Source organism: Astatotilapia calliptera, chromosome 14, assembly GCF_964374335.1.
Source record: "Astatotilapia calliptera chromosome 14, fAstCal68.1, whole genome shotgun sequence".
NCBI classification, from domain to species: Eukaryota; Metazoa; Chordata; class Actinopteri; order Cichliformes; family Cichlidae; genus Astatotilapia; species Astatotilapia calliptera.
The window spans coordinates 1,024,905-1,038,313 of NC_137435.1; the positions used below are offsets into that span (position 1 = coordinate 1,024,905).

At 47.7% G+C, this 13,409-nt stretch overlaps 1 protein-coding gene across 1 annotated transcript; it reads left to right on the top strand.

Moving 5' to 3' along the window:
• The first annotated feature begins 11,601 nt into the window (after positions 1–11,601).
• LOC113036504 (olfactory receptor 4B13-like) lies at positions 11,602–12,528 on the top strand. Its single transcript, XM_026192898.1, has one exon. The coding sequence runs from the start codon at positions 11,602–11,604 to the stop codon at positions 12,526–12,528; it is 927 nt and encodes a 308-aa protein (XP_026048683.1).
• The last annotated feature ends 881 nt before the right edge of the window (positions 12,529–13,409 follow it).

Consider the following 13,409-nt stretch of genomic DNA (forward strand, 5'->3'; position numbering starts at 1 on the left):
GGTCAGAAGGAATCCTTTTGTCAAACCCTAGCTCACTGGAGGCTCCTGTGAAGTTAGTTCCACAATCCGATCTCAATTGCTTTGCAGGTCCTCTGACTGAAAAGAACCTGCGGAGAGCGTTAATGAAGCTAGATGTGTCCATCCCCTCTATGATCTCAAGGTGAACTGCCCTTGTGCTCATGCAGGTGAACATCACTGCCCATCGTTTGCTGCTGGCAAGTCCGCCCCGAGTACGACGAGAGGCAACCGACCATGGCCCAAACACATCTATGCCTACGTAAGAGAATGGAGGCTCAGCACTAAGACGTTCTGCAGGAAGATCTGACATTTTTTGGAACTGTGTTACTCCCCTTAGCTTGCGACAAACTACGCATGAGTAAATGAGGCTGCTGATCTGGCGTTTACCTCCTAAGACCCAGTAACCTGCGGATCTTAAAGCACCCTCTGTAAGATGACGCCCCTGGTGCCTGACACTTTCATGGTAATAGCGGACTAACAGGTTAGTTACATGGTGTTTGTGCGGCATAATCAAGGGGTGTTTTTCTGTGGACTCAAGGTCAGAATGAAGAAGGCGTCCGCCAAGCCTCAGGAGGCCTGATTTGTCAAGGTAGGGAGAAAGCTTTAAGAGAGGGCTTTTCTTTGGGATGTCCTTCCCTGACTCTATTTGTTTGAGCTCCTCTGGGAAGCTTTCTTGTTGGACTGCTTTTATAACCGATGCATCACAGAAGACACAGATTTCTCTGTGCTTCGCACCAAGTAAGGCTTGGTGTAAGGCTTTTCGGTTTGAGAGACTCTGAATGTGAAGATGTCGCCTTCAATGTCCCAACAGACTCCTAAGCTTCTCTGCATTGGAGGAAACTCTGTGTTGAAATCTATGTCCTTGAGCCCCCTTGCCAAGTCTACAGTAGAGAATGCTTTCATGACATTTGGGCTGTTTGAAGCTATTTTGTGGAGCCTCAGGTTGGACGCAGCGAGCAGCTCCTGTGCGTCTTTGAGGAGCTTAATTGCCTCTGACTCAGTAGGGAGGGATTTGAGTCCATCATCGACATAGAAATGTCTTTGAACAAACTGTTTGGCCTCAGAATAGTGCTGTGTGTCGAACAGGTGTGCCGCCTTTCTCAGACCGAAAATTGCCACCGCTGGGGAAGGGCTTGTTAAGGTTCACATAATTGAGGAAGGAGAGTACAAACAACCAGTTCCAGAAGATCTTGGTCAAACAATTGATTTTAATGAATACACGCGTGGGAAGACCATTCTGTATGTAGACAGGAATTAATCTTCGACTTAATCAAAGCATACACAGATTTTTATAGCATCAGGGTTTGAATTAACGACGCCCTTTCATACGTCACAGACAGAATATATACATACGTCAAATCAAAACCACAATGACTTTTAACACAGTTTAAAAGAATGTTGTCTTCTATCTTCATGGCCGGTACTTCCTGTCACTGCTGGATGCTCTCTTGTCATCTTGACACCTCAGCAGCAGTTCTGTGACAAACTGCTCTTTTTGCAACCCCAAGCAAAACATGATTAAACTTCCACCTATAAATGATTCTCTCTAACTGAGTGTGTGTGTGTGTGTGTGTGTGTGTGTGTGTGTGTGTGTGTGTGTGTGTGTGTGTGTGTGTGTGTGTGTGTGTGTGTGTGTGTGTCTGTGTGTGTCGTCCTCAAATGCTGTCTCATCTCACCCGTTGCACTTCTGACCTTTTACCAGACCAGAGGCTCATCCTTATGTGTAATAACCTAACTGAAACTACATGTACTATGTTGAATAAATGTTTTAATCAAGAACCTCTACTAAGGGCTTAGTAAAAGAATATAAAAGTATAACAGACAATTTGAATAACCTAGTAATTCAAATAGCCTCGTCTAACCTGCTCAGAATAACTTAGACTCTGCTTTCACTTCTGCTTTCCCTTCTGCAAACTCTCTGCAACTTCCTGTCAGCCTGCAACTTATTCTTTCTAAAACACAGAACACATGCACTTTCATTCTGTACTCGAAAACTGGCTCTCTTGGGTCATTGTTGCGGTACCAAAGGAACCGGAGGAAGTTCCTGTGGTCTTCTCGCACCTGAAAGCAGTGGAACATTTGTTGTATGTCCGCTGTGACAGCCACCGTTTCTTCTCTGAAACAGATGAGCACCCCAATCAGACTGTTATTCATATTTGGACCTTTGAGCAGCACATCATTTAAGGACACTCCCTGAAACTTAGCACTCGAGTCAAATACCACCTTGATGTTCCTGGGCTTCTGCGGGTGATAAACGCCAAAGAAGGGCAGATACCAGCATTCTTCTCCTTCTTCGAGAGCTGGTGCTGGTTCGGTGTGATCCCTGTCAAACAACCCCTGCATAAAATCCATAAAATGTCTCTCCATCTCAGCGCGTTTATTTAATGTGCGGCGCAACGACTCTAAGCGGCTGAGTGCTTGATTTCTGTTGTTTGGGAGGCGGGCTCTCAGTGTACAGAAAGGAAGTGGAGCTGTCCAGCTATTTGCATCGTCTTGGTAAAAGTCTCTTTCCATAATTTCCAGAAAGGCTTGGTCCTCAAGGGAAGGGGCTAGCTCTTCGTCCTTTTCACTTTGCTGGAATATGTGTTTCCCTATTTGACATGAATTGTGAGTGTCCCAGGATTTGTTGTGTGACTGCTCTTTGACATGAAAGCTGTTTTGACAGGGTGTTAGGAGACTTGGACGCCCGTTCTCTAGAACACTCGTTCTGTATGTGCCTATGATGGCTGGCTTATGGGCTCCTCCTAGGCATACATCACCTACAATAACCCACCCAAGTGCAAGTCTCTGGGCAAATGGAGCATTGACTGGTCCATTCACTTGTTCATACACTTTGTGCACTTGTATTATGTCTCGGCCTAACAGCAACATAATCTCAGGGTCTAGGGGCTGCATATGATCTGCTAGGTGTTTGAGGTGTGGATGGGCTAGAGCAATCTCTTGCGTTGGGATTTCATTCTTGTTGTCTGGGAGTGAGTCACACTCGAGCAAAGAAGGCAGAGGAGAGCTGAACTGGCCATCAACGGATTGTATAAAGAGGTTCTCAGCTAAGCGGCCATTTGTGGTGGAAACCCCTGTACATGTCTTAAGTGTGTATGGCGCTAGGTTGCTCATTGGGATGCCAAAGGTGTCGAAAAGATTTGACTTCGCTAATGACCTATTGCTCTGGTCATCTATGATAGCGTAAACCTTGACCTTTTTGTCTGAATGCCCCTTTGGATAAATGTAGGCTTGACATATTTTGGAGCAGGAATGCCCCCCACCTAAGTCCCCACAAACTTGAGTGCATGCTGAGCTAGTCTTCAAGTCTAGGCTACTCTCTCCGCCATGCTCCTGCCTGTCCTGGTATGGGGCAATGTTTTGAGCTTTTGTGTTTTGTGTCCATGGAGCTGGACCTGCATGCAGCGCTGCAACGTAATAAATGGTAAATGGCCTGCATTTGTATAGCGCTTTACTCAGTCCCTAAGGACCCCAAAGTGCTTTACACTACATTCAGTCATTCACCCATTCACACACACATTCACACACTGGCAATGGCAAGCTACGTTGTAGCCACAGCTGCCCTGGGGCGCATTAACAGAGGCAACGTGTTTGTTGCAGTTGCACTCTAAGCAAGTAATCTCTTCCTTACAGTCTTTAGCTTGGTGAGCTGAGGAATCGCAGCACCTAAAACAGATGTTGTGTTCTCTGAGGTATGCCTTACGCTCATCTAGTGTCTTTTCTCTGAAACCTCTACACTTCTTTAACGGGTGTGGTTTATTGTGGATGGGACACAGTTTGTTTGTGAACTCACTCATGCTGCCTAAGCTTGGTTTGTGAGTTTTGTTTACCTCTGTTTTGTGGACGGCAACAGGCGGTCTTGACTTGATAAATCTTGTATAGTGGTTGTCGTGAGTTGTGGGATAGGATGTGGGACTTGATACAGTAGACCTAAAACTGGGGTCATTTCTCATTTTCGCTTCATCTTGTATGAAGCGACAGAAGAATGAGAATGGAGGGAAATATACATCATGTCTCTGCTTGTATTTAGTCCCCACTGACATCCACCTGTCTTGAAGATTTGTTGGCAACTTATCAAATATCGGGGCAATGCCCCTTGATGTGTCCAAATACACTAACCCAGGTAAAGAGCCGTCTGATTTGGCTGCATCAATGTGGGGGCGATCGTGGCTCAAGAGTTGGGAGTTTGCCTTGTAATCGGAAGGTTGCCGGTTCGAGCCCCGGCTTGGACAGTCTCGGTCGTTGTGTCCTTGGGCAAGACACTTCACCCGTTGCCTACTGGTGGTGGTCAGAGGGCCCGGTGGCGCCAGTGTCCGGCAGCCTCGCCTCTGTCAGTGCACCCCAGGGTGGCTGTGGCTACAATGTAGCTGCCATCACCAGTGTGTGAATGTGTGGATGACTGGATATGTAAAGCGCTTTGGGGTCCTTAGGGACTAGTAAAGCGCTATATAAATACAGGCCATTTACCATTTACCAATTTCAGAAAGCAGGTCGCCAAGTTCTCTGAGATTCTGGGGGTCTTTGTTTGACACTCTAGGAAAGCGTTCAAGTCTGTCAAGGAGCGACTTCTCAATAGCCTCTGGGGTACCATAACATTCTTGTAGCCGTGTCCAAACTCGACGTAGGCCCTCTGCTGGATTGTTGAGATGGACAGAGCGTATACGTTTGGCATGCTTAGACGACTCTTCTCCAAGCCACCGGGTGAGCAAATCTAACTGTTCGCTAGGCTTTAAGGTTAACCCTTCAATAGCGTTACAGAAAGAAGCTCTCCATGCCCAGTAGTCCTCTGCTCTGTCTGTAAACTTTGTCAGGCCATCTGCCACCAATTCTCTTTTTGCCAGAAACTTAGCGAGATTAGCAAAGTCACTGTTCCCGTTGTTGAATTGCGTTGGCTGGAAAGGTGGAGTGTAAGGGGAAAAGCTCATAGGTTGAGGTGTGGTACTTACATACCTTTGGCCACATTTTTCTTGGGTATCAGCAGCTGGTGTCAGATGGCTGCCAATCTCATATTTGATGTCCTGTTGATTTACCTGTGGGACATATTGAGGTGAAGTGGCTGGATCGGGGATTGGACTGATGTCACACTGTTTTATCGGTGTAAAGTGTTAAGTGTCACGGCTGGCGGGGTGAGCCATGTGGTGTTGGAGGAAAAGGAGGACCCAAAATGCAGGCCGCCGACTGATGGTTCAAGGTTCAAGGTTCTTTATTTGTCACATGCATAGTTATACAAGTATAACACACAGTGAAATGTAGCCTGACACGCTCCTCGACATGTGCAAAAATTGGGGGGGGGGGTAGAGGAAGAACATTATATATATATATATATATATAGTATATACATTGGGTGAATGTGCAGTAGTAGCAGCAAGCAGGTGAATTCTGTACATTAATATGAATAGACATCTGACTATTTTACAGGATAGACAATATAAACATATTTAAAATTAAAGGAATTGAAATGTACATTGTGCCTTGGTTTAGTGTCTGGAAGAGTCCTGACTCAGTCAATTATAGATGATGTGAGAGGGCGGGTGTGTGTGTTTAGGGCACGGATGGCTTGGGGATAGAAGCTCCTCTTGAGTCTCTCTGTCCTTGCCCGGAAGATGCGGAACCTTCTACCAGATTGCAGAAGTTGGAACAGTTTGTTGCCAGGATGGGACGGGTCCTTCAGTATCTGCTCTAGTCCGGCATCTCCTGGTGTAGGTGTCCTGAAGCGGGGGGAGAGCAATCCTGCAGCAGCGTTCTGCTGTACGGATCACTCTCTGGAGAGCTTTTTGGTCCTTCACACAGCTGTTCCCAAACCACGATGTCATGTTCTGTGTGAGGATGCTCTCCACAGCGCCTGTATAGAAAATCCTGAAGATCTCTGGAGAGACCCTGAACTTCCTCAGTTGTCGTAGGTGGTACAGGCGCTGCCTAGCCTTTTTGGTCTGGACCTGAATGTGGGCAGCCCATGTCAGGTCTGAGGAGATGTGGACACCGAGATACTTGAAGGACTGCACCCTCTCCACTGGAGCTCCATTGATGATAATGGGCTTGTAGTCTCTGTGCTGACTGCTTCTGAAGTCCACCACCAGCTCCTTGGTCTTGCCGACGTTGAGCTGGAGGTGGTTGTCCTGGCACCACGATGCCAGATTCTTCACTTCATCCATGTAGGCCGCCTCATCGTTGTTGGAGATGGCACCCAGCACCACTGTGATGATATGAGTGAGGGTTTATTTACAGGTGACAGTGGCAGAAACAGACAACGAAGCATGAGAAAACAACTGAAGAAACCTAAACTGGGAGAACTAAATGACAAACCTGAGAGCATACAAAAGGTGTGTGGGGCAGAGAGACGCAGAGACAGGAACGAAACACCATAGAACGCAGACGAGCCGACAACGAACACAGACCGACACCCACTAAATATACACACACAAGGTAATCGGGTAATCACACACAGGAGGGAAGAACAGCTGAACCCAATACACATGATGAGCGGAGGAGACAAGCTGAACACAATGACAGACAGACAGAGACCTTCAGAACAAAACAGGAAATCTAGAACCCGAACCGGACACAAGAGGGGAGGACACAGAATAACTAGAACAGAGGAAAATAATCACAAAACACAAAACGCTGGGTCAACGACCCAAGACCATGACAGTACCCCCCCCTCCAAGGGCTGGCTCCAGACAGCCCAAAACAAAAACAGACGACCAACCCAGGGCGGGCGGCGGGGGGTCCAGGACGGAGGGACCAAAACCAAACAAAAAACAAGCTCCAGTGATCCAAAACAATTGTCCAAAACACAACACACACTGGAGTCCCTGAACAGGGTCCCAAAACATAGTTCAGGAGGCCGGCCCGGAGGCTGACAACTCAGGAGCCTAGAACAGTTCATCTACGGGGGCCGACCATGTGGAAGGCAGTGGCGGCGACGGGGAAACAGTTCAGGCGGCTGACCGTGCAGACGGCAACGGCGGCGACGGGGAAACAGTTCAGGCGGCTGACCGTGCGGACGGCAACGGCGGCGATGGAGAAACAGTTCAGACGGCCGACCGTGCGGACGGCAACGGCGGTGATGGGGAAACAGTTCAGGCGGCCGACCGTGCGGATGGCAACGGCGGCGGTGACACAAGTCCGGAGGCCGGCCGCACGGAAGGTAGCGGCGCAATTCGGGAGGTCGTCCATAGTGGCGATGATGCCCAACAAGCGGCCTGGCAGATGACCGCCGATGTCGAGGCGGCATTTTGGGACCCAAAGGCTGCGTGGCCCCCGCAGCACCAGGCAAGGCAGAGGCTGAAGCGGAGGCTGGACCAGACGTGGCTAAAGCTGGACCAGGCGAAGGTGAAGCTGACTCGGAGGCTGGACCAGGCGAGGATGAAGCCGGAGCTGGACCCGGCGAGTATGAAGCCGGAGCTGGACCCGGCGATGATGAAGCCGGAGCTGGACCTGGCGACGGCGTGGGTGAAGCTGGACCAGGCGACGGCGTGGGTGAAGCTGGACCAGGCAACGGCGAAGCTGAGGCTGAGGCTGCAGCTGGCGAGGATGAAGAGGCTGCAGCTGGCGGCTGGACGGGCTCCTCAGGCCCTCCAGCTGACGAGGCAGGAAGCTGGCTAGGTTCTCCTGAACCTCCAGCTGACGAGTCTTGGGGCTGGACGGGCTCGTCGGGCCCTCCAGCTGACGAGGCAGGTTGCTGGATGGGCTCGTCGGGCCCTCCAGCTGACGAGGCAGGAGGCCGGAGCGGTCCCTCGAACCCTCCAGCGGAGACAGTCACTGAACCAGTGGGCACAGGGGCCCCAGGAACACACAGGACAGAACCAGCAGGTGCGGGGACCTCTGGCAGGCACAGGACAGAACCAGCAGGTGCGGGGACCTCTGGCAGGCGCAGGACAGAACCAGCAGGCACACGGGCCTCTGGCAGGAACAGATCGGAACCAGCAGGAACACGGGCCTCTGGCAGGAACAGATCGGAACCAGCAGGCACACGGGCCTCTGGCAGGGACAGATCGGAACCAGCAGGAACACGGGCCTCTGGCAGGAACAGATCGGAACCAGCAGGCACACGGGCCTCTGGCAGGGACAGATCGGAACCAGCAGGCACGGTGGCCTCTGGCAAACACAAAGCAGACTGCAGCTGCACCGAGCATTGACTCAGCTCAGGCAGCGACAGCCGGGTGCAGTCCTCAGCTCGCTTCTTAACCTCCAGGGGTCCAGAGTCTGCTGAGGGCTAAAACCCAGCCTCTGGGGAGGCCCTGGAGTGCATCTCAGTCTCAGAACTGGCCAGCTCTTGAGGAATTTTTACAGGATTGTTATTAGGTTTGTCTCTCTGCTTAGAATAAGAAGTTGTTGAACCGTCCTTTATGGATTGAACTGTCATGGCTTGCTGTACCGGAGGAGTTGGTGAAGATGATGGCTGAATAGGTGGCTGAGCTGATAATAAGGCTGATGAGTCTTCTACCAACTGAGCTATTGACTGGGCTATGGATTGTAACATGGTTTGTAGTAAGTCTGGCTGTGGTAATGACTGAGCTATGGGTCGTGAGGCTGAATGTGGTGGAGGTGGCGACAGGGCTACCGACCGGGCGGCTAACTGAGCTTGAGGCCGGGCGGCTAACTGGGCTTCAGGCCGGGCGGCTAACTGGGCTTCAGGCCGGGCGGCTAACTGGGCTTCAGGCCGGGCGGCTACTATGACCTGTTACTATGCAAAGCAAAGCAGAACGAAACAAGCTAACGTTAGCGGTTAGCTAGCGCTAATTAGCGTCTAGGCTAATGACTAATAAAGCACATCATTGAGTGAATTTATTTTCTCAAAATATCACAAACAACACACGGCAGTTAGTGCTGAACATTCACTGGTAAAACACAACATTACTGCCAACTGCCAACTACTGTTAGCATGTGTTAACATGGGTCAGATGACAGGAGGCAGAGTTCAGGAGTCTGACAGCTGTGGGGAAGAAGCTGTTCCAGTACCTGGTGGTCTTAGTCCGGAGGCTCCTGTAGCGCCTCCCAGAGGGCAGGGGGTGAAGAGTCCATGTGATGGGTGACTGGGGTCTTTGATGATTTTCCCAGCCCTTTTCAGACACCGCTTGCTGTAGATGTCATTTGTGGCAGGAAGTGGTGCTCCGGCGATGCGCTGGGCAGTTTTCACGACCCTCTGCAACGCCTTCCGGTCCGAGGCAGAGCAGTTCCCGTACCAGACTGTTATACAGTTGGTCAGGATGCTCTCGATGGTGCAGCGATAGAAGTTCACCAGGATGTCTGAGGACAGGTGGTTCTTCCTCAGAGTCCTCAAGAAGAAGAGGCGCTGGTGAGCCTTCTTGACCAGCTTGGAGCAGTTGGTCGTCCAGATGAGATCCTCGGAGATGTGGACTCCCAGGAACTTGAAGCTGCTCACACGCTCCACAGCCGTCCCCTTAATGTGGATGGGTGGATGTGGGTGCGCATTTCTCCTGTAGTCCACGATGAGCTCCTTGGTCTTCTCGGTGTTAAGCAGCAGGTTGTTTCTGTCGCACCACTCAGCCAGACGATCCACCTCCTCCCTGTAGGCGGCCTCATCGTTGTCACTGATGAGGCCAATCACCGTGGTGTCATCTGCAAACTTAATGATGGTGTTGGAACCATCAGCAGGTCTGCAGTCATGGGTGAAGAGGGAGTAGAGGAAAGGGCTCATCACACAGCCTTGTGGTACACCGGTGTTCATTGTGATTGTAGATGAGCAGCGGTTATCCAGCCGGACATGTTGGGGGCGGTTGGTCAGGAAGTCCAGTAACCATTTGCACATGAGGGAACTGATGCCCAGGTGTGTCAGTTTCCTGATGAGTTGTGAGGGGTGGATTGTATTGAATGCTGAACTGAAGTCTATAAACAGCATTCTGGTGTAGGTGTTGTTGTTGTCCAGGTGTGAGAGGACAGAGTGCAGTGCGATGGAGACTGCATCCTCTGTGCTCCTGTTCTGACGGTATGCGAATTGGTGGGGGTCCAGAGTGGGGGGGAGAAAGGATTTGAAGTGTGCTAGTCGGGCTGCCACAAACGATTATTTTGATAGTCGACTAGTCACCGATTATTTTTGCGATTAGTCGACTAATCAGATCATCATCCATTGGACGTACAACGTACAGCTTATTGCACCAGCAGCATCTGCTCTTATATAACTATCATTAGCTTACAGCTTTAAGTGTTTAAGGTGCTAACTAAAAATAAAGACAAGATGATAGTTTATTAAAGTTTAATGACATTTGCAGATTGTTTCGGTGAAGTTTAATAAACTCCTTGCTATCTAAAATATAACAGGACACCGGAGTAAACTCTGGAGCATCTCACACTTCTGATAATCAGCTGTCTGCTTGTGGTTTATTCAGCTGTGTAGAAACGATAACTTTAATCTCAGCCAAACCGATTTACTCAGGAACAAATAAAATACTAAAAAAAACAAACAATAACATTGTTAAGTTATCTAAGTGACTCATATATCATGTTTAACCTGAGTAGCGAAAGACGGCGGTGGGTTTGAAAAAGATTTGCCGGGAGTCCGGTGTTCTCACGGCTCTAGTTAGCCTAGCTCCCGGCTAGCTATCGAGCTAGTGGGTAACAGACGTCTCAGAAAACGTCGGAGCGCTTTTGAAAATATGTGGTGTCTTGATAAACTGAGCAGATATTTGAGGTTTACACAGCTACATTCTCGCCTGAAAATATGTTAATCGTTTATTTTGTGACCCAGAAAGAATAATAAGAGTAATATTAAAACTAACTAGCTGCCGCCATTGTTGGAAACTGAGCTGGGCTGCGCTATGAATTCTGGGACACAGCTGCTTCTTCTTCTTCTTCTTCTTCGGGGTTTAACGGTAGCTGGCATCCTTGTACATGCAGTGCTGCCATCTTCTGTTTCAGTCCGTTATTACACTCTTAAATCCTGCTACTTATTCCTGCGTCTTTTGTGATCTTACAAAGCTTCAAACGACGCGTCGACTATTAAATCAGTCGTCGACAATTTTGATAGTCGACGTAATCGTGACTAGTCGACTAATCGTGGCAGCCCTATGTGCTAGGACCAGCTGCTCTAAGCACTTAGTGATGATGGGGGTGAGTGCTACTGGGTGGTAGTTGTTGAGGCTTGATGGGTTGGAGTTTTGGGGTATGGGGACGATGGAGGAGGATTTGAAGCAGGCTGGTACCACAGCGTGGTTGAATATGTCTGTCAGCAGTCCTGCAAGCTCGCCAGAACACGCCCCCCCCCCCCCCCACACACACACACACCCCTCTCTACAGGCAGCTTTATAAGAAGCTGCCTGTAGAGTTTAAGCTCACTTGGGACAGGAGCCAAAGCACAGCAGGCTAATGATCAAAACCACACATCACAAATCTTTTGTGACTTATTTCTGAACTAACCTTTATTTACTTTTTAACTTGCCTGAAAATGAAACTCTTCAGTGTTATTACACTCACTTATCTTCCTTTGTAGTTGATATTTAGGTTGCATGATGGCCCATTTCACTCCAACTTTAAACATATTTAATTTTTCACTTCTATAACAAAAGATAGTTTAATAAGTTTTTTAGATGAACCAGTCAATTGTTCTAAATCCAAAGAACAATCATGATAAACACCACACAGCTCTCCTTTTTCACCCTTACTGGCTATTTTGACACAGGACATGTAACTAACTTGTGCTTCTTTGTTATTCTTGCTTTGTATATTTTCATTGTAGGTTCCAATGTCCTGCTGATTGTGGTTATCTGTGTGAACAGAAGCTTACATGAACCTATGTACATGTTTCTGTGCAGCCTGTTTATGAATGAGCTGTATGGTAGTACAGGGCTGTTTCCGTCCCTCCTGGTTCAGATCCTCTCTGATGTTCACACTGTTTCTACCAGTATCTGTTTCCTGCAGGTTTTCTGTGTTCATATATATGGGGCTGTAGAATATTTAAATTTAGCCATCATGTCTTACGACAGGTACCTTGCTATCTGCTGTCCTCTGCAATACAACACACATATGACATCAAAAAAAATCGCCATACTTATAGCTGCAACGTGGTTCTATCCTTGTTTTGCAATGGCTCCCTTATTATATTTGACCTCACGTTTGCAGCTGTGTGGAAACACAATTTATAAAGTATACTGTGACACACACTCTGTTGTGAAGTTGGCATGCTCAGACACCACTGTGATCAACTTGTATGGCCTCCTTGCTACTTTTAGCATGATCTTTGGTGCTTTGCTTTTCATTCTTTACACCTACATGAAGATTCTGCTGGTTTGTTTTTCTGGTTCTGATCAGACGAGACAGAAGGCTATCAGTACCTGCACGCCTCACCTGGCTTCCATATTGAACTTTTCCTTTGGAGCCAGCTTTGAAATTTTACAGAGCAGATTTAATATGAAAAATGTGCCAAACATGCTGCGCATATTTTTATCATTATATTTTCTTACATGCCAGCCGCTCTTCAATCCTGTGATGTACGGCCTGAAAATGACCAAAATCCGCAACATCTGTAAAAGCCTGATAACAAACATAAAATAGTTGTGTGTACTTTGTCATCCCAGTTTACCCATTAATGTACATTTAGTGCCTAATGCATGTTCCATGTCTGTACTTTAGTATACGAGACAGCATTGCAATCAGTATTTTACATGTCCTGATCATTTTTAGCACACTGAATGAAGTTAGATCTTCACGGCAATCTTTGAGAAAATGTATCGTACTATGAAAAATCTGATTTCTGAGTAACTTGGACATAGCATTACTCCACAGGATTTAAATGTGCAAAGGTATCTTTGAAGAGTTTGAACTTTAAGCCACAGTCAGTGGAAATTCAAAAAGAGGAAATTCAAGGCTATCATTATCCTCATAGGAGAGACTTAGCAACAAACTCTAAAATACAAACATAAAGTAAATTGCTGTTTGCTCATCATGTTTTGACTGACAATTAGTAGTAAACATGCGAGGCGTTAGTTGCCTAAGTAACCTTATCATTTGTTTATCAACTTTATCATGGCCTAACCAGCAGTATCCTTTACTCCCACTGGTAGCTACTTTAAACACTCAACTCACAGCTGCATTTAACTCAGTCTGTGGTTACATCATTGCTAGTCTCATCCTGAATGTTCACTCCTTAATCTCTCAACATCCACTAGTGTCACTCTTAACTGTCTGCTTAATAGGGAAAGTTTACAAAAGTAGATGATATTACATTTTCAAATGTGAGAAGATTTTTTTATTGGGGTGTTTAAAAAATGGTAATCAATTCAATTCAATTCAATTTTATTTATATAGCGCCAAATCACAACAAAAGTCGCCTCAAGGCGCTTCATAGATACAGAGAAAAACCCAACAATCATATGACCCCCTATGAGCAAGCACTTTGGCGACAGTGGGAAGGAAAAACTCCCTTTTAACAGGAA

Excerpts from the sequence above, each read along its gene's own strand:
- LOC113036504 (XM_026192898.1), top strand. The coding sequence starts at position 11,602 with ATGATAAACACCACACAGCTCTCCTTTTTCACCCTTACTGGCTATTTT.